The following is a 26,384-nucleotide window of genomic DNA, read 5'->3' as shown; positions in this document are numbered from 1 at the left end:
ATGCAGAGAAAGTAGAATTTGCTCTAACTGTGAGTCAATTCCAAGTTCATCAATGGAGCCTCTTGCACATCTAGTACAACACAATTCAGTCTTGGAGTACCAATGCAGGTGGTCAGCAACTAGCTACAATACTCAGAAAACGTGCAAGCTACTAACTTTTGAGCAGAAAGTCCTACTGACATCCAATCCAATGAAAGAAGAAAGCAATGCAACCAACAATTGATAAGATGAAAGCTGCATTAGGGCAGAGAACAGGGAATGTTTTGTGATTACCGCTTGGAGAAGGGCCCATCAGATGTGACGGGATCTTACTCTTGTCGCGGGTGACGGTGACGGAATCGCCGAGGGCACCGGCGTTGCCGCCGCCCACCTTGATCCGCTCGTGGAGGAACTTCTCCAGCGAGGCGATGTCCATGATCTTGTCCTCAACCGGCTTCGCGCAGTCTATGACGAAAACGGACCCCTTCTTATTCCCTCCCTTCGCGGCCGCCGCCCCCGCCTCTGCGAAGGATAGGGCTTTGGGAGCCAACAAGAGCGGCCCGATTAAAATATTTAAACATGATCCGACCCGTTTTGATGTGACCAGCTGCGGATCGGGTCAAGTTCGGATCGTTCCGGGCTCTACCCGGTCCATCACCCGACCATTTAGTGTATCCATCGCGGCGTGGAGTTCATCAGTTCGGATCGGGCAATTAAATTATCGTGTCGGATCAAACTCATCTATTCAAGATTTGATCCGATTAACCTAGTTGGACTACCTTGCTTTCCCAGCCGAGCCATAAAGAACGACGACGCAACAAAAGCAGCGATTAACCTCTTCTCGATCCGGAAGCCAAAGCGAGATAGAGAGAGATCGCCGAGGTTGATCGCGAGCGGTAGGCCCTTTTTCTCTCTGTCTCTTGGTCTGTCCACCGCATGCATCTATATGCTTTGCATTCGTCGAGCCTTCGCCTCGATTTTACTGTCGCTATTGATCTTTCCTTTCAAGCAATTTTCTTCTGCGGACATCGCATCCGTGATATTTTCCGGCCTGATATGGTCTTCTAATAATAGGAGTCCTGTTTGAATTATGGAGCCTGGTTTTGAGTAAGCGGAGTTAGGGTTTCGTGTTTTGTTTGATTTTAGGGTTTTTCTTGTATGTTTTGGTTGGTTACGGGTTGTGTTTCTCTGTTGTGGATTGTTTTGATGTGATTTTCTGATTTTTTGCTTTATTCTTGGCTGCAATGGCGGATTTTTAGAAGGGGGTAATTATAATGGGTTATATGTGTTGGAGTTCTGAAATAGCATATAGTGGAGGGTCAGGTTTATTGTTAGTTATCAATAATAAGATCTATTTGCAAGTTGGTAAGTCACATTTATCAGTTTGCAAAAGCGAGCAACTGTGGAAAAGCTGTTTTTTGCTGGTAGTCTGTTATTTACATTGCCAAAAATTGGCCATTTCTTTGCTTATCCTTTCAGTGAGCAATAAATCTACATATGGAAGTTATTCGACAGTTTGATTAGATCTCCAGCAAACGGTTCTACAAAAGTTATGGATCAATTACACAAACAGTCACTTTGTTGTAGGACCAATTTTAAGTTGGTATCTAAAGTTTAATTTTGTGTCAATTTAATCCTGAAAAATCTTTTAGTAGTTGCAATCGGTTCCTACCATCAGTCTTCTGTCCATATGTTCAGTCATGTCTAAAAGGTTTGAATTTCTCACCAAAATGTCTTGTATGTTCCTGGGTTAAGAGTTCTCTTTTTCCATCACCATGATCTCCTCCTCTGTTCTTCATCTTTATCTCCTTCCCATTTCATCATCAAGCAAAAAGGCTGCAGATAAAGTTGAGAGCTCACACAAAAGATGTGATCTTATGCAGCATTAGCTAAAAGAAAGCAAGGCTATTTTTTATGTTCCTTCTCCTTTTTTGCTTATCGAGCGTTGGCAGTTAGGTTGACATTTGTTCCTACTTTTTTCCTTCTCTTTTCGCCTCCTTTCTTCTATCTGTTTTTGCAATAGCCATGATATTGGGAAGATGAAGGGTGAAGGAGTGAACTTTAGCTTCTATTGTATGTGTTAGAATTTGACATCACATACTTTAATTTGTATGATCTGCAATCTTTGCAGTTGATCCAAATAATTGTCTTTCCTAACTACATTCCATCATGTGTTGGAGACGATAGCTAAGCTAGAAGAACCACATTGAATTAAGTCTTGATGTTTGAGAACTTGATTGACACGAATTGAAGTTCAGGGACGAATTTGAACTTGGCCCTATATGTTTTATGTAATGACCAAAGATTTTTCCCTTACCATAAAGCAAATTACCATGATTAATGTGTTGCTTTATTTGAATTGCTTATTTCTTTGTTTGTGTAATATGATTAAGGAAATAAACTAAATTGGTTTCTTTAATGGTTTGGGCAAGTTAGGAATTTAGTCAATCAATTAAATAATTAAATAGTCTGCAAATTTTTAATTGGTATATTTCCTAATGAGTGATGTGACTTTTACGACAACAAGAACAAAAAAATCATAATTCCCAACTATTTGGAGTCGACTACATAGATCCTTTATTGTTATTGATATATGTAAAAATCTATATGTTTAGCTAAGTTCAGAGTATTTAAATCTTTATTTATAATGATGTGACTCTTAGGAAGTAGATATTTTAAATTTTATTTTTGTGTGTGAAAATAAAATAAATATAATTTAAATATAAATTAAATTATTCTTACCTTTTGGGGTGGGCTCATCTTCTTCTATATAAAGAGGGCTTCTCCTTTCTTCATTCCTCATTGAAACTGGTAGCACGAGGATTGAAGAGTGGATTTCTCGAAGAGAGGTAGGTCCTCTACCTTGTAAAGTTTGATTTTTATTTTGAAATCTTTGATATTAAAATTATTATATTTTTATGTTGTATGATAATATTTTAATTTCGAAATTTATTATTAGTAAATAATGATCGTTGAATTTTAATGTTAGAATTATTGATTCATGACTTTTATTTTAAGCTTAAATCGTAAGTTGTTGAATTATACTTTTAAGATGTGATTTAATTGTTAAAATTCTTGTTTTTGGATTGAAATAATAGTATTAATTCCTTTAAATAGACATATCTTTGTTTCAAGGATTTGTGTGAATTTTTATAATCTAATTAGTTTTAAATTTGGGATCATGAATTTATTAGATTGCTTAATTAATGAAAAATAGATTTAGAAATTTGTTTTAATGAATTAACCCATGCCGTAACCCCTTTTCCCCAGCCTGTTGCACCTCAGCCTAGCCTACTACTTGGGATAGTCATGCGCCACACGTGTGACCAGTTTGAGGCTTAGGTGGGTTAGTCCAATTTGACTCAGTAATATGTAGCTTATTGGGATTTGAACTCATTAGTTGATCGAACCAAACTAGTTTGATTGGTTCAAGTTGATTCGGAGTGAATACGTATCGATTTGATCGGTTCAAACTTATTTGACCTAATTGAAACTAATTATATCTAAATTAAACTAGTCTATGGTGATTTTATATTGGTTCAATAAGGATTTATAGGTTGGTTTGGTTAGGTTTTAGTTAAATAAAGTTTGGTTCAATTTAATTAGGCTATTCCAATTAGGGTTCAGGTTAATTGAGGATTGTTAAGAGATTGATACCTCATGTCTTTATGACTTGATGAATTTAAAAACTTTATTCGAAGTTGTGATTTGGAAATGATTAGTGGTTTTTCATTATTTTGATATTAAGTCGATGATAGTAATGTAATTGTTATCATGTGATATATGCGGCTATGTTGAGTAGTCCACCTTAGAAATGCATCCTATAAAAGGAGTTATGGGCCCATCACAGTGCGTAACCACCAATGGATATGGTTTAATAGCTCATACACCAAATGTAGGGTGATTCCCTTTAGGGATCAACGGGCCGTCAGACGTGGTAGATAGATGGTTCCTCCATCCATTATTGAAACATGTCCTCACTTGGGTGGGTGAGGAACACCATTCCATCTATTGTTGAGAGTGCAATATGGGTTCTTCTTATCCACTATTGAGACTCCATCCCATGGAGTATGTCTCTTCATTTGCTGTTGGGAGAATGCACCATCTAGTATGATATATGCCTTTGTTGCATTATTGTTATGTATGCCATTGAGATGTGATGCATGAAACTGATACATGATTTTGTTTACTGCATAAGACATATTATTGTTTATTTGATACATAAGTTACATAATGAATTGATATGTTGTCATTTCATATTAAATTGTTAATATTTGAATATGTTTCATGAGTATTAAATCAAGGTTCGCAATATCGTACCGTACCGGTATTTTGACCTGGGCTCGGTACCGGTACGGTACGATATACCGAGCGGTACACCCAGGTGTGCCGAGTACTGTAGCACTGCTACAGTGCTACAGTGCACTCGGACCGGTAATAGGCGGTCCGTGTACCGACAACCTGTCGGACCGGTATGTACCGCCCGTACCGAGCGGTACAGTTCGGTACGGCAGACCCTGTATTAAATATTATTTTTTATGATTTTTCGAAGGTTCTTACCAGCATATATGGTTGCTGATATGTTTTTTTATCTTATATTTTTTTTCTCGAAGTAACATGCTAATTTATAAGAGACCTGAGGCATTGGTGCAGTAGACTTCTTTGCCACTTGAGCACTCACAAGAAGTTGCGGCCCTTTTTCGAGTTGAAAATTGTAAACACGAGGATATTGAAAAAAAAATGGGTCCTCTGTAAATCATGGATTTTGAAGTGATGGTTTATTTTTTTTAATCTGGGGTGTGACATTACAAGCTATTCATGTTAGGAATCCAAGAGTTACCAATTTAGGAATATAACTTCAGCAGTGGGATCTGAATAATGGTAGTACCTAAGATGGAAATGATGTATTCTTTGGTTAGTATCAAGTCAAGTTTTAATAGGTCAGTTATACTGATATCAGTATTTATGGAACTAAAAAGGGAAAGATTCTTTTTCTTTTTGTATTTTGAGAGAATTTATTATATTGTGATAGTCGGTTTGGCAAAGTTCATTCTTTTGCAATTTGTACTTTAGATTTGCTTGCAATAGCACTTTGTGGATGTTTTCCTTAAGTTTAATTGGGCCTACAAATAGTATTTGTTTGTGATTTTTCTTGGTTAAGTTCTTGTTTTTCTCCAGAATGGCTCGGTTTGCTGCAGATGCTCCAACAAGAGGTGGCTTCAGCTTTGATCTGTGTCAAAGGAATGAAATGCTGTTGAAAAAAGGCAATCAGCTTCCAACTTTTAGAAAGACTGGAACAACCATTGTTGGATTGGTCTTTGAGGTGCATGTGCTCTTTCATTCTTGTACAAAATTACAATTGTAAACTGGTTAAACTGTTTTATCATTTTTGTTTATTTTACCATTTAAGTCAAGTGATCTGTTATTCAGTTAATTATTAAACTGAAGCTCTTTTCATTTGCAATGTTTTGGTAAAGTGTTTGTTAATCTTTCTTTGATGCATGAGGTTTTCATTTTTTTTCTAACTGTTGTCGGTTTATCTTCAGATTCTCCACGACATAGTTGTTAATGACATATTAATAAATTCATGATTGTATTTGGGCATCCATGCGGTGCCTAAATTGAGATGTCATATGCAACTACCTTCGAAATATTGTCTATATATTTGCAAAAACGAATCTTTCCTTTACAGTTAACCACTAACATATATGTTGTTTGTGTTTTGAATTCTGAATTTTGGCTAGGTTTTGGATGTATTTTTTCATGCACGGGCTATTTTTTTTGTTAGCTTGCGGGGAACAGTGTCAATTTTTCTAAAATAATTTTGTGTTGCATATTGCCTTCCTTTTCCCAGTTGACTAATCCTGCAAATGAGTAAGTGATTGACTAATATTTCCATTGAGTCATTGGATAAATATTACCAGTTAATATTAAGTATGTTTTTGTATCTGTTGAAGCTACTTAATCTGATGTGGAGGATATGTCTTTCTTCATATGCTCAAGGCATATTTAGTTTTCCAATTTACTTGAGGCATATATGTTAAGAATATGCATTGATATACCAAAATGCAGCCAATATGACAAATAAAATCTTAGTAAAAGTTCCATAATTTGGTTCAATATTTTAGAAGTTTTCTTTTATGTTGTTCATCTCAAATAAAAAAGCAGTGGAATGTCAGTCAATAAGACAATTGGGCGAACAGTCTCAAATGCCTGCATCGATGTTGTTCAACACATTTAAGAAAGAAGCTGAGGGTATTAGTGGACTGACATTCTTTCAACCAACAACTCGTTGAGGTTCAAATTGGTGTTCATAGATCACTCTTTATGATGCACTCAGCAACTGTTTTGATGACTCTGCCAAACATATTGGTGGTTTGATATTTCCATATATTATGATTTCTGATTGCTTGTGTATCGGCTCTACTAATTATCATAAGTCATTATATGAAATCTTAAAGTGTATAATAATGCAAATATCCTGTTTGGTTTATTCTTTCTCATATCAATACCAAACAAAACCAGTCTCTTCAGTGTTCTATAAAGTTTGTGAGGCTTGCAGAAAATGTATTAATTTGCTAGTTCAAGTTAGTAAAAGATCTAAGGTTGTAAGTATTGATATATACACACCTCACCTGTTCTTTTCATTACTATTATTTCAGGATGGTGTTATACTTGGAGCAGATACAAGGGCCACTGAAGGGCCTATAGTTGCTGATAAGAATTGTGAAAAAATTCATTATATGGCACCAAATATTTATTGTTGTGGGGCTGGAACTGCTGCTGATACAGAGGCAGTAACAGGTAGGCCTTCCGGTGCATGTGACAGATGCCTGCATTGGCCTTTTAATTTCTATATCACAATTGCATCACCACCAAATTCCAATCCTTTTTTGGCTGGGTTAAGAATTTCTGCCAATTAACATGGATGATTTGTTTGATCTATCTGGTTCCAGATATGGTCAGCTCTCAGCTGCAGCTTCACCGTTATGCAACTGGTCGAGAATCAAGGGTTATTACTGCCCTTACGCTTTTGAAATCACACCTTTTCAGGTACATATTGAATGGTAATCAAGTAGGGTCGTCTTTGAAATTGTTGGCAAGTGCCTTACCAGTATAATATTAAAATTTTCGACAGTTACCAAGGTTATGTTAGTGCTGCATTGGTTCTTGGTGGAGTTGATATTACAGGACCACATTTGCACACAGTAAGTGCAGTTTTTGTGGCTGATTTTAAAATATTTATTTATTTACTAGATATCTGCTGTGACGTCTAATGTTGCAACTATTATGTAGGTATACCCTCATGGCTCAACTGACACTCTTCCTTTTGCTACAATGGGTTCTGGTTCTCTTGCTGCAATGGCTGTCTTTGAATCAAAATTCAGAGAGGGTCTTACGGTGAGTAAACAATATTAGGTTATCATACATCATGTGTTTGCTGTTACTGTTGTTGCTGAATATCTAATCATAACCTACCCAAGATCTAATGTTTGATACGAAGTATTTGTAAATGAATTGCTATTAGCATAATGACCCTACAATGGACAAAACTGAGACATATTAACCAATGAAGGCTGCACGACATTTTGCTACATGTTCTAGATAAGTTAAAACAGATTGTAACCCTTGGTAGGAATGTTTCAAGGGTAAAAATCTGTCAACTCTTAGAAACAATAAATAGTAATGATATTTTGTTTTATCCAATTTCTAAGTTATTAGCTCTGAAAATGTCATAAGTTGTGGAGAAAGCAAAAAATTAAATTACTTTACATCAACTCAATACATCTTATCTAGATTCATATTCTGTTATAGTTGATGATTTTGACTCGATGACAAGGCCTTCATGATTTCCTGTCAGTTATAAACCATTAATTGTCTTAAAGGATTAAGTGGTAGCTGTTGCAGGCACCAAATATGGGGCGCGGTGCCGCATTTAAATAGTCTAATGATCAAAGACTCAAGCTTGCACTTTATTGGTGTAAAAGATGGAAGTGGCAATTATTATAAATGACTGAAGGGACTATCGTTTGATATCCGGAACATGTAGCAGATCATTCAGTTCTGTAAGCCATTAGGTGAAATGAAAAGGCAGCAAAATGGAAAGGCCACAAGTTAACAGAACCAACCAAAGTACATCACTTGTATATATATGTATATATAATCAAAATACAGCATATTCAATGTTTTATCCCTATAATCTAATTCTAGGCGTTTAGATTATTGAATTTCTATGTCTATCTTGCGATTCGATTTTCGAGAGTAAAACATATTTGTTATTACAATATGGTTACTCATAATTATAAAACTAAGTTAGAATTGGTAAGTGAAACAGACGAGTTCTACTCAATTAATTTTGAAGCTAAGTATAGCTCCCTATGTCAGTTCTTGTTGTTTACCCTACTTGTAGACATCCACATTTGTTGGAAATTTTAAGGGGTTGTACCTTGGTTGCCCAAAAAAGCACCTTGTGGAAGGTAGATTCTTCTACCAGCCACCAACTAGCTCTTTAAGGTTATATGTTAAATCCTTGTTTCTCCATTGACTAGAAGTTCAAACTAACTCCAAAGGAGAAATTTTAAGTTGGAAGCTGGTTTTCAGATCCTATCAAATATTCATCAGTGCTTCTCGAATTTGAGTTGTGTGCTATAGCTGACCCCATACCTATTCTAAGTAGCTTGTTGACGTTGATGATATCATATCAAAATCTAAGTGTATTAATGGCGCACCTTTCCATATTGCATGATCACAATGCAATATAGGTTCTCTTTCGCTGCAAGTCTGAACTCAAAGAGTTTTAACACTTATTATCACATCTCAAACACTGGTGTTGACTGTACAGAGAGACGAAGGAATAAAGCTTGTATCGGAAGCTATATGCTCTGGAATATTCAATGATTTGGGAAGTGGTAGCAATGTTGATGTTTGTGTGATAACCAGAGTATGGATCCGATTTTGAACTTTTCATTTAAATGTTTAGTTTCTCACCATCGTTACTAATCCAATAGCTTATGTTTTCTACTGGTATCAGGGCCAAACCGAGTACTTACGGAATCATCAGTTGCCAAATCCAAGAACCTACGTCAGTTCAAGAGGCTATAACTTTCTCAAGGGTCATACTGGTATGTGTTGGAATCCAAGTAAAACTTTAGGAGGCTGAGAAAGCAAACTAGGAATATCTTCTTCTAAGCTTGGTTTCACCAGCAGAAAACTTTAATTATGCTATCTGCATGATTGCAGAGGTACTATCTACCAAGATTACCCCATTGAAGTCGAAGGTGGATGCAGCAGCGGAGGTGGATGCAATGGAAGAGTGACGACCACAGTCATCATGACAAGCCCAAGCATCTTTTGCTAGGAACAACAGTGCCCATTTGTTAACAATGTGTGTGTACTTCATGAAGGATGAATGGACTTTAATGCCATGGTTTTACCATTGGGCTTTACCAAAGTAGCAGTCTCATGTTTTCATATGTTACCATTGCTAGGTGGTCATTCCTCTTGACTTAATTACAAACAAGAAGCAGAAGTAATGAAGTGAAATTGTCTTTGGTAGAAAATATCTGTTATTTTATATGACAAAAATGCAGGAACATATCTTACTTTCTTAGTAATATATACTCTGTTTCGGAGCAAAGCTATGGTGAACCCAGCTAGCCCAACATTATTGATCCTTCTGTGATGGGGGAAGGAATTCACCAGCATTTTAATTCGCTTTTGGTCCTCCTGATTTGGATTGATACTGATCATAATACTCAACCACAGCAGCTCCAGCTAAAGCCGCCAATGTTAGAGCCTGAGCGTGCAACCTGCACCCGATCATAGAAATGAGGTCGATAACAAAGTTTGCGTTCGTAATGCTAGAGAACAAATGTATCTATCGGCTTTGGAATGCCATTCTTCTTTAAACTCGTAGACCTTCACTGAAACCAATTGCTGCCTCCTCTATCTTTCAAGAATTCATATATGATTAAAAAGGTATCTCGTTTATCGTCTCATACAAAAAAAACGAGCTAGAACAATAAGATAGAAAGGCGGAAAAATGCGACAAAGATGTTAATACATGAAAGCAAGAGAGAGAACTCCTCCATAAAACCAATTCGATATGCGAGCAACGGCACAACAATGCGGCAAACCCTAACATCGAAACACCAGCAATTGCAATGTATCGCCCGCCGGCGGTGATGCCAGTTAATACATGAAAGCAAAACACGAACAAAAAGAATTAAGGATTGAACAAATGTAGAAGCCACCGGAGAGGCAATAGATCAATCGAGACGAACCTGGCGTGGATGATCTTGACGCTGGGCTTCATATTAGACTGCGACCAGTTGTACGCGATCGAGCTCCCAATGCCGCTGAGCCAGAGGCACCCTTTTTGCCGGCAAAAGGACGCAATCAGAACATATCTCCCGCACGTTAGGAAACGAACGCGAGGAAAAGAGACGAGGAGATCCGATGGGTTACCCACGGTCCGAAGCTTGTGCTCGACGACCCACTTCCTTAGAGTCTCGAACGAGCTCGGGCTCTCCCCCATCTCCCTTCCCCTCTGCGCCCCGCTTCTCTCTCCCTCGTCTTTTCTTGGTCATAACTAACACAAGACACACACAACGAGGGGAAGAAAGCAACAACGAGGTCCTCTTGTTGTAAGAAGGGATGGCTCACGAGCGCGCGCCACGTGGACAAGTTCGTTCAAACAGCACTGCCTTCTCTAAGCCGTCTCACGAACCTGTGGGACCCAAAACTTCCAATGACAGAGACGTATTTTAATGCTTGTTGGGCCCGCAATTAACTGCGGCCCAATTGCTTTCCGATCTGATCGAGCCGTGTTCGATCGACATCGAGCCCGAGAATAAACTGATGTCATCGGTTTGGGTCGAATCAAATATCATTACCCTACAGGAGTTTCTATGCGGGAAACCATAAAGTTCGTTTCTTCGGGGCAATCCGATCGCTGTCCTATGCGGCTTTCCGCTGCAGCAGCATCCGAGGCCGTCCGTTCGGCATCAGACGCTTCAAAGGTGAGATCATGGTCAATTTTGGAGGGTCGATGGGGAAGGAAAGACGGGAGAGCCGTACGTCCCCCCAAACCCTCGTCGATAAATAGCGCCTTATGGGGTTCCGTCTCCCTCTCTCTCTCTCCCTCTCTGTCTCGCCTCCGCGTCTCTCGCCTTCTCCGGAATAGGGTTCGATCCGTTTAAGAATCATGTTGGTGTATCAAGATCTGCTTACAGGTATGCGTAAAGATCTGAAGATCTATTTTCTCTCTTTAGAGTGAGTGTGTTTCTATTGAGAGATCGATGGATTTGTGATGGTTAATTTATATATCTGACGGAAAGATTGGATCTTGGGGTTAAAGCTCCATCATAAAAGTTGCTTTTTTTCCCTAATTGATGTTCTATGTTTTCTTCTGTTTTCGTTCTGGATTTTGGTCGATCTAAGTGGCTTCCTGAGTTGGGCTATGTTACCGTGTCTACTCTCTTAAGTCCCCTCTGAGATCGAAACTTTGTATGCTATGTGATCGTTATGCGATGGGCACAGTCGTAGTTGTTCTGAAGCGTTTTGACATATAGCTGAATTGGGTGTTGTTGGATACTATAAGAAAAAGCAGTTTTCACACCACAAACTACTCAGACCTATTTATGGCCTTGTGGGGTTTAAATCTAATGTCCAAACCTTGGATGTGGTAGGATCGAAAACTTTCTTGATGGAAAGATTATTTTTGCAATCAGTTTAGAAGTCAGATTATTTCTTTAGAAAATATTATATCATGATTTATGATGATGATTTTTGGTAGATCCTCATGTGTGAATCATTTATATATGTGTATATATATATACATAAATATATATACATATACATATATAGTATTTCACTTTGCAATTTCTAACATTAGCAGAGAATGCTTCACAATGATATCAGATTCCTCGACAAATATGCGCAATTCACTTTTGACTTGGTTGGGTTATTTTAGGTTTAAATTTTGTGCATACCTTGGCCATTGACTGCCACAAGATGAGAAACATCAACTTCTTGCAGTTCTTGTCATTCATTTGATTTGGTGCTGTCTAATATTTGTAATTAGAACAGGTTATGTTGTTTTGTAGGGAAAAGTAAATAACAGTAGGTCAGTCATTTCATTACAGGTCCCACTTAGTTAAATTTATGATATTTTCTCTTTTGCTCGTAAACACAACTTGTATGCACAATAATTGTTCCTTATGCTTTCCTCTTGTTTGCATATTGTATTGTAATCCGACTATAACTGTGTCCTTTTTTAGGTGATGAGCTCTTGTCTGACTCATTTGTCTACAAGGAAATTGAAAACGGGATGCTATGGGAGGTTGATGGGAAGGTCAGTATTTTTCATATTTCATGTGTCTTTGTGTTGGACCAATTTTTGTTACAACTTTAGCCTCTCTTCTTTTTTTTTTTGTATATTAGTTTCTGGAAGAAGGCCTTTTCTCCACTTTTATAATATCATTTAGGGTCTTTTCAGGATGAGCTAGTAATTTTGTTCCTGAATTTGCACTTTATGTTGCTCTAGTTTTGAGCATATTGTAATGATCTATTGGCAGTGGGTGGTTAACGGGACTGTCGATGTAGACATCGGTGCAAACCCTTCTGCAGAAGGTGGAGAAGATGAAGGTGTTGATGATACTGCAGTTAAGGTGGTTGATATAGTCGACACGTTTAGACTTCAGGTCAATGGTTTTTTTTTTGTGTTAGCGACATTTATTTACTTTTAATTGGAAATAAAATATTGAAGTCTCTTTTATCATCAATAGGAACAACCTCCCTTTGATAAGAAGCAGTTTGTAACTTTTGTGAAGCGTTATATCAAGTTATTGACACCTAAACTTGACGAGGAGAAACAAGAATTGTTCAAGAAACACATCGAGGGAGCTACAAAGTTCTTGCTATCAAAGCTCAAAGATCTACAATTGTAAGCATCAAATTTTTTATATCAGCATTCAGTACCCTTCAGGTGTTATATTGGGGAAAAAAGCAACAAAAACAGGATTCGATCAAGCCTTAAATTCTTTTTTCCCATAATTCTTCTGCACTATCTTATTGCTTCTCATACATTTCACTACAATCCCTTTGAGAAAAAAGAGTCTACGAAAGACCCTCTGTCTCTTACTCATACCTTATAAAAGTATTGATATTGTCTATAAAGATTCTAATGAATTTATTATCATTAAGTTAGACTTCAATTTTTTATGAGGGTTATAATTTTTGTGGGATGGTATGCACATATTTGGTAAGAATTATCCTTTAGACAACTTGTTATAGATTTCTTCAGATTGAGAGCTGAGATAGGATTCTTGCTGTGTCTCGGAAAGTGTTCTCTCTATTTCTGTTCGCTGCCATAAACGCACCTTATGATCTCTTTGTTCCTTACAAATAGTATCTTTTGCAGTTTTGTGGGCGAAAGCATGCACGACGATGGAAGCATGGTCTTTGCATACTACAAGGATGGTGCAGTTGATCCAACATTTATATATTTTGCCTATGGTTTGAAGGAGGTCAAGTGCTAAACAAAATGCTGCATGTACTATGAAATATCCTGGTTGCTCAATTTTAGTTTATCTTCCTACTATTATGAAGAATATTCAAAATTACGCTTGGTCAAGTTTATGTTATTTTCTTATAGCTGGTTTTGAGTGTTGTCCTGAATTTGCTTTCAACTAAGTTAATCAAGACTTCATTTAAGGTTTGGATCTAGGAACAGATGTTCTTGTTTGGCATTTTACAGTAGCTTTTAAGAAAGATGAACTTAGATTCTTGCCGAATTCTTTTTCACTTTTGTGTGGCACTATGCAATTATTGTCAAATAGCAATATGGATTATAAACATTAGCCTATCATTAGCTGTTGGAATAATTTGCAAGTGAGGTGAACCATGAACTAACAATTTAAGCTTTGTGGGATATGCTACCTTATGTAAGCAAGTAGCTTCATACTTCCCATCAGCATCCCAACCAAACATGAAGCCCCCTCCCATGTATCATAACCTAAAGTAGTACAAACAGTAGGAGAAAGAATAAAAAAAGAATCATATATCTTTATCTCATGAAATTTTTAGACAACTTAGATCACTCATAACTATGACAAACTTCAGAGAGAACTAACAAAGACATTATTCCTTTGTCAATTATTCTTGAGTAAATGTCTGAATATTATCACAGCCTGACATCATTGATACTTCTGCTTTAAGGTTCTCCATGACTGGTGGGTATCATTAGCTCATATGCAAGTTTTAAATGAATTGATAAATGCAAAATGTGTAACTTGCAAGCTGGAGCTTGACAGGATGAAATGATACAAGCTCAAAATGAAAGCAAAAGCCTTTGTCTAAATGCTTCAAGTACTAATTCATACAAACAATGATACTTTTGGATGGTCAAGCAAAAATGATCAAAGGATGAATGAACATGTATGTGTCTATAATATATATATATCCAAATCTCTTATGAACTCAAAAACAATGCTGAAAAAACACAGCATTATTGATGCTAGTCTGTACCACAATGAAAGGTTAGACTGATCAATGTGCAAAGATCAACACTATAAAAAATGAGATGGCACTGCCATTAGAGCTGCCATGAGTTATGCAGATCACATTAACTCTAAGGTGGAGGGATGTATTGTCTGAAGGTCACACACAGCTTTTCTTAATACCAAACACATGTCCTCCTGTTCTTAATTTCTCAGTAGTGATACTGAGATCTCTCATCTGCCATGAATGCCATCCTTCTCACTTGACTGCCGCCATGATTTATGCTGACCAAGGTGTACATTTTCTTCTATTTCTTCTCTCGATCTCATGTGACGAACGTCACATCTCAACTGAGACTTCACATGTCCCAACATAACAACTCATTCCTGGCTTGGTTTCCTATGTTTTATACCAGAGAAGAAGATCCGATTGCTGAGCACACATCAAATTTTCATCAAATCTGGAGTTTACCAGCACACATTTATCTGACCCAAATAGAAGATGCATATGAAACCAATAACACATACAAAACCGATCTGTTTCGATCAAAAGAAGGATTTTTTTTTTTATTTGAAGAGATGCAGTTGAAGATCACTAGGGAGGAGAAGGAACCGATCAAGAACCAAAAGATCAGATTTTTATTCTCCTTAGGGCAACCACGTACGATCCCTGTTCACAGCACCAATACAACAAGAACAGCATCGACACCACCAACATCGGCTAAAATCTTGTCAGAAGAAACCGTCAGCGTGCGGAATCGACCTTCTCTTAGTCTAAAGATGGCATTTTGAGAGACGGGAAGGGGGTGATGGCGGAGCTCTTACCTCCGGCAGCGGGTGATGGCGGAGCAGCTGCGGGAGTAAGGGTTGGCCCGGGCGCCGGGGCGGCAGTTGTAGTAGGAGGCGCCGCGGCGGGAACAGGGGACGCTGTCGCGCCTGAGGGCGTTGTAGCTGATGTAGTAGGAGCGGGCGAGGATGCGGCGGGTTACCTCCGTCCCCAGCTCGAACTCCTCCCCCGCGAGGCACTTCGCAATGCTCCCGCGGCATCCGGATCCGGCGGGGATCCAGCCCAGGGCGAGCTCATCTCCCGTTCCCCCGCCGCTGCCGCCCTCAGCGACTACGAGGAAGAAGACCAAGATGACGGCGAGAGCGAGAAGGGGAAGCGCCGTTGGTCTCGCCATTTGCTGCTTGCGTTTTTTTGGAGCTTTCTCTGCTTCATATATAACTTCACTTGGTTCAATCTTTATTTTTATTAGTAATTCCTTCGTTTATTTTGGTGCGACTAATAGATAGCTGCTATCTACGACCATTAAGCTACATAACGTTGATCTATCTACCACCATTAATTGTTTTGCCTTCAATTATATGACTTCATCACATTCATTGTATGTATACAATAAAATGGTGAATTATCATGGTATTTTTTGGACTTGTTGATCCATTGGGGATTTGTAAGATGCTTGTGCTGTTCTTTTCTTCCCCTCAAATTATAATAATCTATATTACATAGCACAAAAAAGATTCCAAAGAGCTTCACAAAAATTTCTCTCTATAAAAAAAAAAAAATCCTTCTCTGAGGTTCTAATAAAATTCACAACCCAATTGACTAATCAGTTTTCCATCCCTATAAAAATGAGTAATTATCAGCATATCTTCAATTATATTAAGGATTGAAGGGAGATGTACATATAGTTCATCAATTTAGGTAATTTTTCAGTATATTCCTCTTTTGAAAAACTATGATTGATTTTTGTCAATTAATTATCATTTAGGTATTACTAGAAATTCTAATTTACATTAGTATCCTTTAGAAAGTTATTATGATGATGAGAACATTAGGGGTATTTTAGATGTTCTCATTTTTTATATATAATTTTAAATTAAATAAATCAATAATATACTAATGTTGCTCTTTTGCATTATTATCATCAAAATTGTTATTAGTGGAGATATATTATGGATTGAGAAAAAAAAGGACTAATGAATCATGTAAATTTTTATTGTATCCTATAGTTATGTATTTAAACTTAACAAGCAAGTTGTATTCTATTCTCCTTTATAATAAATTAGATTGTTATAATTTTTCTTATTAATGTACTAAAAATATAAAAGATGATTTTATTCTCCTTGAATATCATCATTTTAAAAATTTCTCATAGAGTATATATTCTTTTCAAAAATTCTCATACGGTAGTGGGTTAGACAACCGTTTCTACGCACCCCTCCCTAGTCCGAGACGATCATCACCTCCATCTTGTATGATGACAGGGGAGTCGGCGACCGAAGCCCCGGTGAACGATGGCTTCTTGTAGCATCGTCCTCGTTTGCCCCAGTCCACCTTTGCCTCACTTCCCTCCACGTCTCGTCGACCATCACCTCCATCTCGTAGCATCGTCCTCGTCATCTCTCCCCTCTTCGTGCAAATGCTCGTGCATTAAGGACCCATGCACGAAGGTAAAGGCAACTAAGAGCAAAGGCGGTAGTTAGCGAGGCATAAGTCGGGAAAAAATTTATTTTATTTTATTTATGAAAAAAAGAGATTTTATGAGATTTTTTGAAAAAAAATTCAAAATTAGAGGTGTTTTCGGTAAATTTACCCCTTTTTTTTTTAACCTTCCTTGGGAAAAACCTGAAGCCAACCATAAAACTACTGCTTGAGGATTCAATTGGGGAAATATAGATTAATAGATTCTTGTTGGTCGAGATCTCCGCTCCACTCTCAGTATCCCACCACTCGTAATGGCGGAGGTCCGAGCCCGAGCTCCCGGCAAGATCATCCTCTCCGGCGAGCACGCCGTCGTCCACGGCTCCACCGCCGTCGCCGCCGCCATCGACCTCTTCACGCACGTCTCCTTCCGCCTCGATCCCCCCGTCCCTCCAGGTCTGGCACCTTCTTTCGATCTTTTCCCCTCTCAGACGGGGTTTGAGGCATCTGATCCTGGAATCTTTCGATGTTCATTCCAGGGAATGGCGATGGATCGTTAGGATTAGAGCTTAAAGACCTGGGCTTGGCCTTTTTTTGGTCGCCCTCGAGACTGAAAGAGGGGCTGGGGGACGCTGTTACTGTTCCTTCAACCCCGGTTTCGTGCTCGCCGGAACGGATCAAGCTGATTGCTGCCCTAGTCGAAGAACAAGACATTCCGGAAGCAAAAATCTGGCTTTCTTCTGGGATTTCCGCCTTCATCCACCTCTACACCTCCATCCATGGGTACCAATCCACGCTGATCCTCTTTATCTCCTGCCTCATCATTTGCCTATATTTAATTCCTCTTTTCGTCAAGTTACAAGGCAGGAAAAGTGGTCATCTCCTCGGATCTTCCTCTTGGCTCGGGCCTGGGTTCATCTGCGTCATTTTGCGTCGCCCTCGCGGCGTCTTTTCTTGCGTTGTCTGATGCCATAACCATCGACAAATCGCAAGGTGGATGGCTGAGGTTGTGCGAGAATGAGCTTCAACTGGTGAACAGATGGGCATTCGAAGGTGAAAAGATCATTCACGGAAAGCCCTCCGGCATTGATAACACCGTAAGCGCATTTGGTATGTAACCTTTGTAAGACTACTTTGTTTTAATTCACGTCAACAAATCCATCTGTGTTCTTCGCATGGAGTATGTCTGAACCGTGTGATATTATTGTTCTTGCATTATGCAATTTCGGGAATGTGTGTGTAACAGGTAACATGATTCAGTTCAGATTGGGAGAGTTGATCCATATCGAATCAAGTGCACCTCTAAGAATGCTCATCACCAATACAAAGGTTGGGAGGAACACAAAGGCATTGGTTGCTGGTGTATCTGAAAGAGCCTCCAGGCATCCGGATGCAATGGCTGCCGTGTTTACTGCAGTTAACTCTATCAGCAAGGAATTGTCAACCATTATACAGTCACCTGCTCTAGATGACATATCTGTTACTGCAAGAGAAGAGAAGATAGAGGAATTAATGGAAATGAACCAAGGTTTACTTCAGTGCATGGGGGTAAGCCATGCTTCTATAGAAACTGTGCTTCGAGTGACAATGAAGTACAAATTAACTTCCAAGCTGACCGGTGCTGGTGGTGGAGGGTGTGTTTTGACTCTGCTACCGACATGTATCCTTCTCGTTCTATGCCATCTTATCAAATGTTTAGCTTTTACCTTTCCTCGCACCACTAGTTTAATTCTTTCTCTTCACTAAAATGGTGCATTTATGAGCTTGTTTAAACATGTTGAGACCATTTTAAATGGTTCTTATTTCTTCTGCGAATATGTTTGACAACCATATCTATGTTTCCTAAACTTGCCACTGAAATCCAGGAAAAGATTATACTAGAAATTTTTTAAGTTTTATCAACCGTAAGAGCAAGAAGTTTCTTATAGACCTTGATGAATTAGATTCATTTGCTTTGATATCCCTCAGAATCATAGTCATATGCTGTCATTTGTAGTTTCCTATAGATTCTCTGGCACAACTCGAGAGACTTTCTTCCTAGTTTATAACCTGAGTACAGACCATAATATAGTCTTATGCGACTGCGTGTATGTACATGCGTGTGCCTGTGCGTGCAAATGAGCAGTCTGGACTTGTAGGTCATACTCCACACCTATCTCTGGTCAGAATTTGACAGCAACCTTCAAAGGGCTATTAGGTTAGAAACATTAGAATGGCTAATTTTGATCATACCTTTATACAGGCAGACAAGAGAATTTTGTCTAAAGCTAAGCAAGCAATGGACTTCTGGGCATTGAGAAAATTTCTTAAGAACCTTTTTTTTTCCCAATAAGCTATAGCTTCCACACTCATCATTATGGTATGTTTGCTGTCTTTGGAAAAAGATTTACATTTTTTTGTGCAGCAGTTAAGAAAATAGAAAGAGTATAATGCTTGGTATGTGGAATAGTACGTATATAAGTACAATTTTCTGTACATGAGGCTGCTGCAGAATAATATTAAAAGACTGATCATTGAGGATTGATATTGCAATAGTCGTAAATGTTTAAAGCTTAGAAAACCACTTTAGCTTATGCATTAGAATTTTATGACAAAATTAATTGATAAGAATTGCTGGATACGAGTTCTTTTAAAGTACATTTCCGATGCCCATCCTTTTAGTAGGTAGGTTGTGAAGTATGTTAATACTATAAATTGATGACATATGTTATTACTTGAACAAAACTGTGTCCATCATGCCAATCAGTATGTCAGGTAATAGCGAGGAGTAATTGCTCTGCAAGAATTGCTGTGATAAGAGCACAATAGAACAGGTAGATGGAGACAATGATGGCATTTTGTGGTGGTATCACTGCATTTAGTTAGAAAATAACCACATATACTGGCATTGATAATCTGAATCCATATACATGGAATTTGCATTGACTTTGGCACTAAGAATCAATCTGAAGCAGAGTTCATCAGCTTATTATATATGCTTGTCTGAATTAACACCATGCCTTTTTTCTGAACATGTGTCATCATTGGGAATAAAATAGGCTTTTATTCTCAACAAAACATACTGAGATCAAGAGTTGTCATGCTTCAAATTGCAATACATGGTTGAATGAATTCCTCTATGTTACTTTTAACTGACTTCTTTTTTGTACTGAAAAAATATTGATCTAGCAATCTCTCAATCCAACCATGATTTCCATGTAGAATTAAATGGTTAATGTCACTACATTTGCCTGGTAATGCTGTTATTTTTCTCAACCAGCACAGCACTGCATGTTGCCCATGCTTTGCAAATGTATTAATATTTCAGGCATGATTCTATATGATATTGTATATGTTCTTTGCAAATAATGCATCTTGCTCTCTGTATATACTGATGCTACCTTGACCACCAGAACAGTACTTTCTTCCGCAATTACAGATAAGGTCGTTGCTGAGCTCGAGTCGAGCGGCTTTCAGTGCTTGAAAGTTGAAGTTGGTGGGGAAGGTCTTCAGATTTGCTTCAGCTGACGATCTCAATTCTGTTAAGCAGGGAAGTGTCATATTGGCAATTCAACACCAGACAATGTTTGGAATGAGTTTGGGATTTAAGAGAAACTTTTTCTACTGTTCTATGTTTCTTCCCTTGCTTCTTTTTGTTGTAACTTTATTGAGATATGATGGATTCTTAAATCTTGTGGACGAACAATGTATCTGTCATGAGAATTATTATATAGTGGAACATATACTTTTAATTCTTTTACAACAATGCATGCTTTCTTCTGCAGATTATCATCTGCTAGGAATTGTATAGTTGTGCTGTGTCAAATTGAAAGGGTTTATACTCGTCTAACTAAAATTACATTTGGAGTGGATGACCCTTGTACTGTTTTTCCCTTTTTATCTATGTGATTCGTGTTCTTTTCTTTCTGTTTTGAGAGCTAATTACATATTATTACTTTGAGCTAATCTCTATTGTTATGAAAGTGAAATATTTAATCTCATTTACCCTATCGTCATCGATTTTATTGACGGAAGAAACAACATGTGATAGCATGTGCAAGAATGGTACGAAGATGATGGGTAAAATGATAATTTTAACGTTCTTTAGCATGTGCAAGAATCGTCATTCCAGTTGTGTTTTTTTTGTTATACCCTAATTTAAACTTCTTAGTCGACTATTGTGGTGGTGGCGGACAACGACACCCGTGGGGGCTGCGGGTGGCTATTGTGGTGGTCATCGGTAAGAACAACACAATGGTCAACCTTTGCCAATGTTGATACGAACATCAACAACAAAGGCGAGGGAGGCGACCGTGGCAGCAACGAGGGTTTGATAATGTTGGTGATGGATCTCAAGGATGTCCTTTGGAAATGGGCGGGGTTGAGTCTTGGAGGTGGAGCATGAGAGATTTTTACGACTTATTGCGAGAGGAGGAAGAGGAGGGAGAACGACGAAGGGAGGTGAGACAAAAGGAGAGGAGAAAGAGGACGATGATCGCTCTTCATCGTCTTACATCTACATTGTCATCGCTCTACATCTGCATCTTCGTCGCTCTCAGGCAAAGGCCTTACATCTCGTCGACGCAGATGCAATGGGGCAAAGCACTGACGCAAATGCTTTACTTCCCACCGATGCAGATACAAAGGAGCATCGACACGGATGCATAGCAACCACAATGCATATGCAAGACGATGCAAAGCAGCCATCATCCTCGTTCTTTTCCTCCACCACATCATCAAACGATCATCGTTGTCGTAACCGCCACCTCCGCCTCGATCATCAATGTTTGGATTGACATCAACAAGACTGACTACCACGTCATTCTCATCAAGTACCACCACAACAATCAATTAAGAAATTTTAATTAGTAATTGATAGGTTAAAATTATCTTTTTATTCATCATTTTCATATCATTCCTATAAGTATATTATATTTTTCATCAATAAAACCAACAACATTATGATAAATTAGATTAAATTTTTAACTATCATAATTATAAAGATTTTAATTTAATTTTTTTTAAGTCTAAAATCACATAGGTACTAAAGAGATTTAATTCTACATCGCTCCCCTTTCTCTTCTTTCTCAGCCTTTTATTTTGTTACCTAGTTTCTAATTTCTTTAAAATAAAACATGGTAATATTATATACATACATACATACATACATATGACATTTTCAATACATACATAATATTATATACATGCATACATATGGCATTTTCAAGGGAAGATTTGACAAATAGTCGAATCCTTTCTCAATGGATACTGGAACCAACAGTCATGAATCGTGTGGGATGACGGGTAGGGCAGTTCAAGCAACACAACAATCAAGGCTTCAATCGTGTAGGTGCCTTGACGTGCTTGCCCAGCGAGAGCCGATTGGCTCAGAGCCATGTGCCTTTCGGCTCTTTTCCAGGCTCACAAATGTTTGCTGTAACCTACAAATGCTGGATGATGGATGTCAACTATACTAATACTTTGCTGGATAGTACTCCTAAAGGCAGAACAGCATGATGCTTATCAAACGAGTGCCCACTTAAAAAGGTGACAAAAAGAAAGCAGGAGAAAAACTTGATTATTGGTTCATAGCAGCAGGTCTCCCAGGGAGGGAGTGGATACAACACCAACACTCAAGAGACTTGAGAGACAAGTGATTTCAGACTCTACTAGCTGTAAAAGGCTTGTAGATACTTTTCTTCCCAAGGTTTCTCACCTATTTAGTCTTTGTTTTCCTTCTGAGAAGATTCATCAACCGAATCATCTGAAAGTTTGATTTCTTTCGTGTTGTCCATTGAAGAATCTCGGACTTTCCCTGTGCCGTCCTTGCCGTTGCATTCTGTTTCGGCATGAGTTTCAGGAGCATCGTTCAACTGAAAAGCAAAATGGCCATCTTACCACGGCAACTGCAAATAATAGTACGCGACTATATTGTGTTTACTTAGAAAAGCTCTGCCGCATTAGAACTGCAATTTAGTTCTTAAGACTAGCCACTGATTGTAAATAGCTATGTCCAACATGGCACTATAATACACCTGTACAACAGAAATCACAAATACTATGAAAGATAAAACAGAGTAAAGATAGAACAAGTACCCCCAAGTTTCTTAGGCTGGCAGTCACTTCCTCCTGTTGCTTCTGAAGGGTCGTCTTCAGATCTTTGAAGTCCTAAATTAACTCATGTTGAAAAGTTGAGCATGGCTTGTGAAAATAAAAAACCTAAATGAAAGCAAAGCTTATCAAGCCTTACAGATCTTAATTGATCCAGGTCAGTATTCAATCTACTCTTCAGCTCTGAAAGCTCCTGCATGAAATATCTTACATTATATCTTCAGAAAAAGCAATTAAAGATCCAGCATGGAACACAGATAAGTGGGGTGCAGAGGAAAACCAATAGCTAAAAAACAATTCTTATTCTTGTTATGAAGTGATGATTCATATCAACTTAGAAGGTGCTATGCATTCAACAAACAACTAAAACCTTACTCTAATGAGAATAATCATTAATACATTAAGATAAGTGATTTTAAAAAATGATAGAACCAAGTAAATGTCTGCCTTGTTGGAATTTCTACATTTTTTTCTGCATTGGAGATGAATATCTCCCAAAGTCAATAGTTGCTCAGAAAATTTAGGAGGGTCGCTCAAGGCTGCATGAGCTTATTCCCATTGTGCACAAAGTAGCCTTTTAGGTTGTATCAAACTCCTTGTACAGCTGTAATTTGCTCTAGGCAATCAGCATCTCTTTCGTGGGACTGACTTAGAAACAACAAAAGAACAAAATTCTTATCCAGATTTTTCTGGAGATTTCGTAATGACAGCCAAAACTCCAACAACCAAGCACCAACACAAAAATTGAGAGCATGAAAGCATCAATATTCAGTGTAGCAAATAACAAACAGCACTATAAGGACCCAAGGTCCCTTATGGCTTGAAGTACTCAGAGATAGAGGAGTAAGAAGAGAGGAGAGAGAAGAAAGCAAAAAGGGCAACAACAATCAATGCTGACTGCAATGAGGGAAATGAGAGTGAGAGCTAGAGGGGTGCTCGTTGAACTCAGAGTAGAGGAGGAACAGAGAGGAATGAGAATAGACACGACGGCAGTGATGAAGCATCCACAAAGAGAGAGGAAAAATAAGAGGGAAGAAAGAGGTTAAAGTAATGAATAGATGAGGAAAAGAGCATAGCTATTGGGTGGGCTCGAAGGGAGGACTAATTGGATCATGCAGGGGATCAAGTGCGGATCAAGTCATATTTGTGCGGATGAGAAGAGGTTGGAAATTAGGTTTTGGATAGGGTTAGAGAGTTTAGATAGCTTGGGCCAACCGAAGCAAGCATCAAGGATGCCCAACACCTCAACTGAAGTGCTTCCCTAGGCAACACCAAGTTGGAGACACCTCACCTAGTGCCCCTCAAAATGCTTGGGCACAGTCTTGACTTAACAGAGTATCAAGGCAAGCACCTAAGAACCTCTTGACATAGTCTTCCATATTATTGAGAAATATATTTGTAATGCCCCAACTAGCCTGACATTGGAAGTGGAAGGGAAACGTTTGCATGTTAGACGAAATGAATCATCACTAGCAACAAAAGCTTAAGAATTTTGGCTCACATAGTTACAGGCTCATTCTAAGGAGACACAAGGCTGGTGCAACAGTTAAGCCTGCAGACAAGGGGATATCACCTTGTGCTAGTAGTAAGCCTGGCAAGTCAGGCAATAGCAAGTCATATTGACTACCGAAAATGAGCATGTCCGATGATCACAGTCAATGAACAACAAGAACATGAATAGTACATGGTGCAATGTTGCAAGCTGGAAGAAGAATGTGTTCTTCGACTCTCATTTATCAATGTCAATAGGCCTGCCATTCTTCAATCGGAAAAAGCCAAGGAAAACCTAACAGTGGGAAGAAAAACATAAATGAGTGTCCTCTATCCAACTAAAGTCACAGAAGCCTCTAAGGAAACTAAGTCCTATATGATAGAATTATCTGCCTACCAATGTCAAAAGTGGATGAATAACCAAGCCTCATGATATCTTTGTTCTGTTGACCAATAATCAGGCTTATTAGACAACGGTAACACTCCTTAGTAGACCAACATTTTATAGAGATCTGAATGCCACAGCACGTCCTAACCGATGGCATTGACGCCCCAAAGAAGTTGTGAGCGAAAATCAAACTTGAAGAGAACATAATCATAAAAGAAGAAACAAGTTTCCAGCACAATAGACGATGGGCACTCACATCCTTGTAGGTCTTGACTTGGGTGTCCAGCTTACTTCTCCAGTTTTGCAAATCCTGTCAACACACGAATGTATCATTCCCGAATCCCTCCAATTTCTCAATCCTCGACTACTCACATAAGATTAAGAAGAGAAAAAGGAGGAGCAGATCCACCTGCTTCAAACCTTGAAGTCTTTCCAACAACTCCGACTGCGATTCATTCAGTTCCTGACAAAATCCGCAAACGATGTGAGGATCAAACGAAGTCTATTAGCAAAGAGAACCCGGTAATGCGAGATAGGTCATAGATCTCATCTCACCGCAACTTTTGCTGCCACTGGTTGCAGATCGTCCTGCTTCGTCTGGCAGAAAAACCAAAAAGGACATCAAATAATCAAAATCACCCTCCCGATCTTTGATCGCAAAGACAAAACCCAAGAGCAGAGACATGGATGAAAGGGCGGAGACAGGAGACTGAAAGCAAAGATCAGAAGAATAAGAAGACTCACGGATGGCGATGAGAGAAGATATGAAGCGGCGGTGGCGGACGCCGGAGGAGATGGAGGTGGAGCCGGATCGGAGTCCGCCATTCGAGTTGGAAAGCTTGGGGTAGGGTTTTCGTCCTTCAAGAGCTGCCGTTATTACTAGAGTTGATGACCGGACGGAAATGAGCGGGCAAGGGCAGAAAAATAGCGCCTCTCATCATTGTTCTTAAATTTCAGTCTATATCTACACGTTTTCTTTAACTCGAATGACGTACCCGTCTTATGAATGGATAGAAGAACGGGACCACATTGGACCCCACACAAAATGAGATACTAATGCAATGGGAGACGATTATGGGAAAGCTAGACCAGCTTGTAAAGATTGCCCGACGTTAATCCTAATTACTTCGCCTACTCGATGACAGTTTACCCGAAGCACCTGCACTTGTCTCCATGCGGGACCACCCGTGGGTCCATTTACAAACTCCAATCAGAGAAATAAAGGAAAAGGGTAAGCAATAAAATTGAGCATTATTATTTAACTAACTCATCAAAAAATATTTATTCAAAAATTATAATTTTGCTCCTTAAAGCAAATTTTAATTTTTGTTAAACTCTTAATCAAAGAGTTTTATAAATATAGGGATAAATTTTAGTATTAAAAATAGATAATAGTCTCCTTTTAAAAAAAATGTCATAGTTTCTAACATATTAGCTGAAGTCTCCAAAAAAAAAAGCTTTGTTTTGGTATTTTTATCCTTTTTGGGTCCTTTTTTTTACTTGGTTTGGT

General features: G+C 38.5%; 6 protein-coding genes across 6 annotated transcripts; 3 read left to right on the top strand and 3 right to left on the bottom strand.

Moving 5' to 3' along the window:
• Positions 1 to 726: 726 nt before the first annotated feature.
• On the top strand, positions 727 to 9,539 carry LOC135643260 (proteasome subunit beta type-7-A-like). The gene is made up of 9 exons (XM_065160003.1): positions 727 to 875; positions 5,158 to 5,302; positions 6,642 to 6,783; positions 6,936 to 7,032; positions 7,118 to 7,187; positions 7,276 to 7,380; positions 8,822 to 8,920; positions 9,011 to 9,101; positions 9,220 to 9,539. Exons 2-9 carry the CDS (start codon positions 5,159 to 5,161, stop codon positions 9,294 to 9,296), a joined length of 825 nt encoding a protein of 274 aa, XP_065016075.1. The 5' UTR covers positions 727 to 875; position 5,158; the 3' UTR covers positions 9,297 to 9,539.
• A 25-nt stretch (positions 9,540 to 9,564) lies between these two features.
• On the bottom strand, positions 9,565 to 10,586 carry LOC103991109 (uncharacterized). The gene is made up of 3 exons (XM_009410468.3): positions 10,447 to 10,586; positions 10,263 to 10,353; positions 9,565 to 9,788 (listed from the first exon to the last, which is right to left on the bottom strand). Exons 1-3 carry the CDS (start codon positions 10,514 to 10,516, stop codon positions 9,686 to 9,688), a joined length of 264 nt encoding a protein of 87 aa, XP_009408743.1. The 5' UTR covers positions 10,517 to 10,586; the 3' UTR covers positions 9,565 to 9,685.
• A 470-nt stretch (positions 10,587 to 11,056) lies between these two features.
• Positions 11,057 to 13,707, top strand: LOC135643261 (translationally-controlled tumor protein homolog). The gene is made up of 5 exons (XM_065160004.1): positions 11,057 to 11,213; positions 12,261 to 12,334; positions 12,558 to 12,683; positions 12,768 to 12,925; positions 13,403 to 13,707. The coding sequence occupies exons 1-5, from the start codon at positions 11,186 to 11,188 to the stop codon at positions 13,518 to 13,520; spliced, it is 504 nt and encodes a 167-aa protein (XP_065016076.1). The 5' UTR covers positions 11,057 to 11,185; the 3' UTR covers positions 13,521 to 13,707.
• A 1,392-nt stretch (positions 13,708 to 15,099) lies between these two features.
• LOC135643262 (rapid alkalinization factor-like) lies at positions 15,100 to 15,832 on the bottom strand. The gene has a single exon (XM_065160005.1). The coding sequence runs from the start codon at positions 15,659 to 15,661 to the stop codon at positions 15,302 to 15,304; it is 360 nt and encodes a 119-aa protein (XP_065016077.1). The 5' UTR covers positions 15,662 to 15,832; the 3' UTR covers positions 15,100 to 15,301.
• Positions 15,833 to 17,151: 1,319 nt separating this feature from the next.
• Positions 17,152 to 20,636, top strand: LOC135642502 (mevalonate kinase-like). Its single transcript, XM_065158709.1, has 5 exons — positions 17,152 to 17,361; positions 17,445 to 17,688; positions 17,762 to 18,015; positions 18,152 to 18,565; positions 20,303 to 20,636. Exons 1-5 carry the CDS (start codon positions 17,220 to 17,222, stop codon positions 20,410 to 20,412), a joined length of 1,164 nt encoding a protein of 387 aa, XP_065014781.1. The 5' UTR covers positions 17,152 to 17,219; the 3' UTR covers positions 20,413 to 20,636.
• A 1,796-nt stretch (positions 20,637 to 22,432) lies between these two features.
• Positions 22,433 to 25,778, bottom strand: LOC135642758 (uncharacterized). The gene is made up of 7 exons (XM_065159165.1): positions 25,619 to 25,778; positions 25,430 to 25,471; positions 25,284 to 25,337; positions 25,131 to 25,184; positions 23,135 to 23,188; positions 22,981 to 23,052; positions 22,433 to 22,757 (listed from the first exon to the last, which is right to left on the bottom strand). The coding sequence occupies exons 1-7, from the start codon at positions 25,697 to 25,699 to the stop codon at positions 22,605 to 22,607; spliced, it is 510 nt and encodes a 169-aa protein (XP_065015237.1). The 5' UTR covers positions 25,700 to 25,778; the 3' UTR covers positions 22,433 to 22,604.
• Positions 25,779 to 26,384: the final 606 nt, after the last annotated feature.

This window comes from Musa acuminata, chromosome BXJ3-7 (assembly GCF_036884655.1).
Source record: "Musa acuminata AAA Group cultivar baxijiao chromosome BXJ3-7, Cavendish_Baxijiao_AAA, whole genome shotgun sequence".
Lineage (NCBI taxonomy): Eukaryota > Viridiplantae > Streptophyta > Magnoliopsida > Zingiberales > Musaceae > Musa > Musa acuminata.
This window is presented reverse-complemented; position numbering and strand designations above follow the sequence as displayed.

Bases quoted from the DNA above. Each gene is read 5' to 3' on its own strand.
- LOC135643260 (XM_065160003.1), top strand. From the start codon at position 5,159: ATGGCTCGGTTTGCTGCAGATGCTCCAACAAGAGGTGGCTTCAGCTTT. The intron at 6,784-6,935 runs GTAGGCCTTCCG...ATCTGGTTCCAG, and splicing joins TGATACAGAGGCAGTAACAG to ATATGGTCAGCTCTCAGCTG. The intron at 7,381-8,821 runs GTGAGTAAACAA...TTGACTGTACAG, and splicing joins AATTCAGAGAGGGTCTTACG to AGAGACGAAGGAATAAAGCT.
- LOC103991109 (XM_009410468.3), bottom strand. From the start codon at position 10,516: ATGGGGGAGAGCCCGAGCTCGTTCGAGACTCTAAGGAAGTGGGTCGTC. The intron at 10,354-10,446 runs GTAACCCATCGG...GCCGGCAAAAAG, and splicing joins GCACAAGCTTCGGACCGTGG to GGTGCCTCTGGCTCAGCGGC. The intron at 9,789-10,262 runs GTTCGTCTCGAT...GATCGGGTGCAG, and splicing joins GTCAAGATCATCCACGCCAG to GTTGCACGCTCAGGCTCTAA.
- LOC135643261 (XM_065160004.1), top strand. From the start codon at position 11,186: ATGTTGGTGTATCAAGATCTGCTTACAG. The intron at 11,214-12,260 runs GTATGCGTAAAG...GTCCTTTTTTAG, and splicing joins GTATCAAGATCTGCTTACAG to GTGATGAGCTCTTGTCTGAC. The intron at 12,335-12,557 runs GTCAGTATTTTT...ATCTATTGGCAG, and splicing joins TATGGGAGGTTGATGGGAAG to TGGGTGGTTAACGGGACTGT.
- LOC135643262 (XM_065160005.1), bottom strand. From the start codon at position 15,661: ATGGCGAGACCAACGGCGCTTCCCCTTCTCGCTCTCGCCGTCATCTTG.
- LOC135642502 (XM_065158709.1), top strand. From the start codon at position 17,220: ATGGCGGAGGTCCGAGCCCGAGCTCCCGGCAAGATCATCCTCTCCGGC. The intron at 17,362-17,444 runs GTCTGGCACCTT...TGTTCATTCCAG, and splicing joins CGATCCCCCCGTCCCTCCAG to GGAATGGCGATGGATCGTTA. The intron at 18,566-20,302 runs GTATCCTTCTCG...CCACCAGAACAG, and splicing joins TTTGACTCTGCTACCGACAT to TACTTTCTTCCGCAATTACA.
- LOC135642758 (XM_065159165.1), bottom strand. From the start codon at position 25,699: ATGGCGGACTCCGATCCGGCTCCACCTCCATCTCCTCCGGCGTCCGCC. The intron at 25,472-25,618 runs GTGAGTCTTCTT...TTTTTCTGCCAG, and splicing joins ATCTTCTCTCATCGCCATCC to ACGAAGCAGGACGATCTGCA. The intron at 22,758-22,980 runs GTACTTGTTCTA...TTTGCTTTTCAG, and splicing joins CCAGCCTAAGAAACTTGGGG to TTGAACGATGCTCCTGAAAC.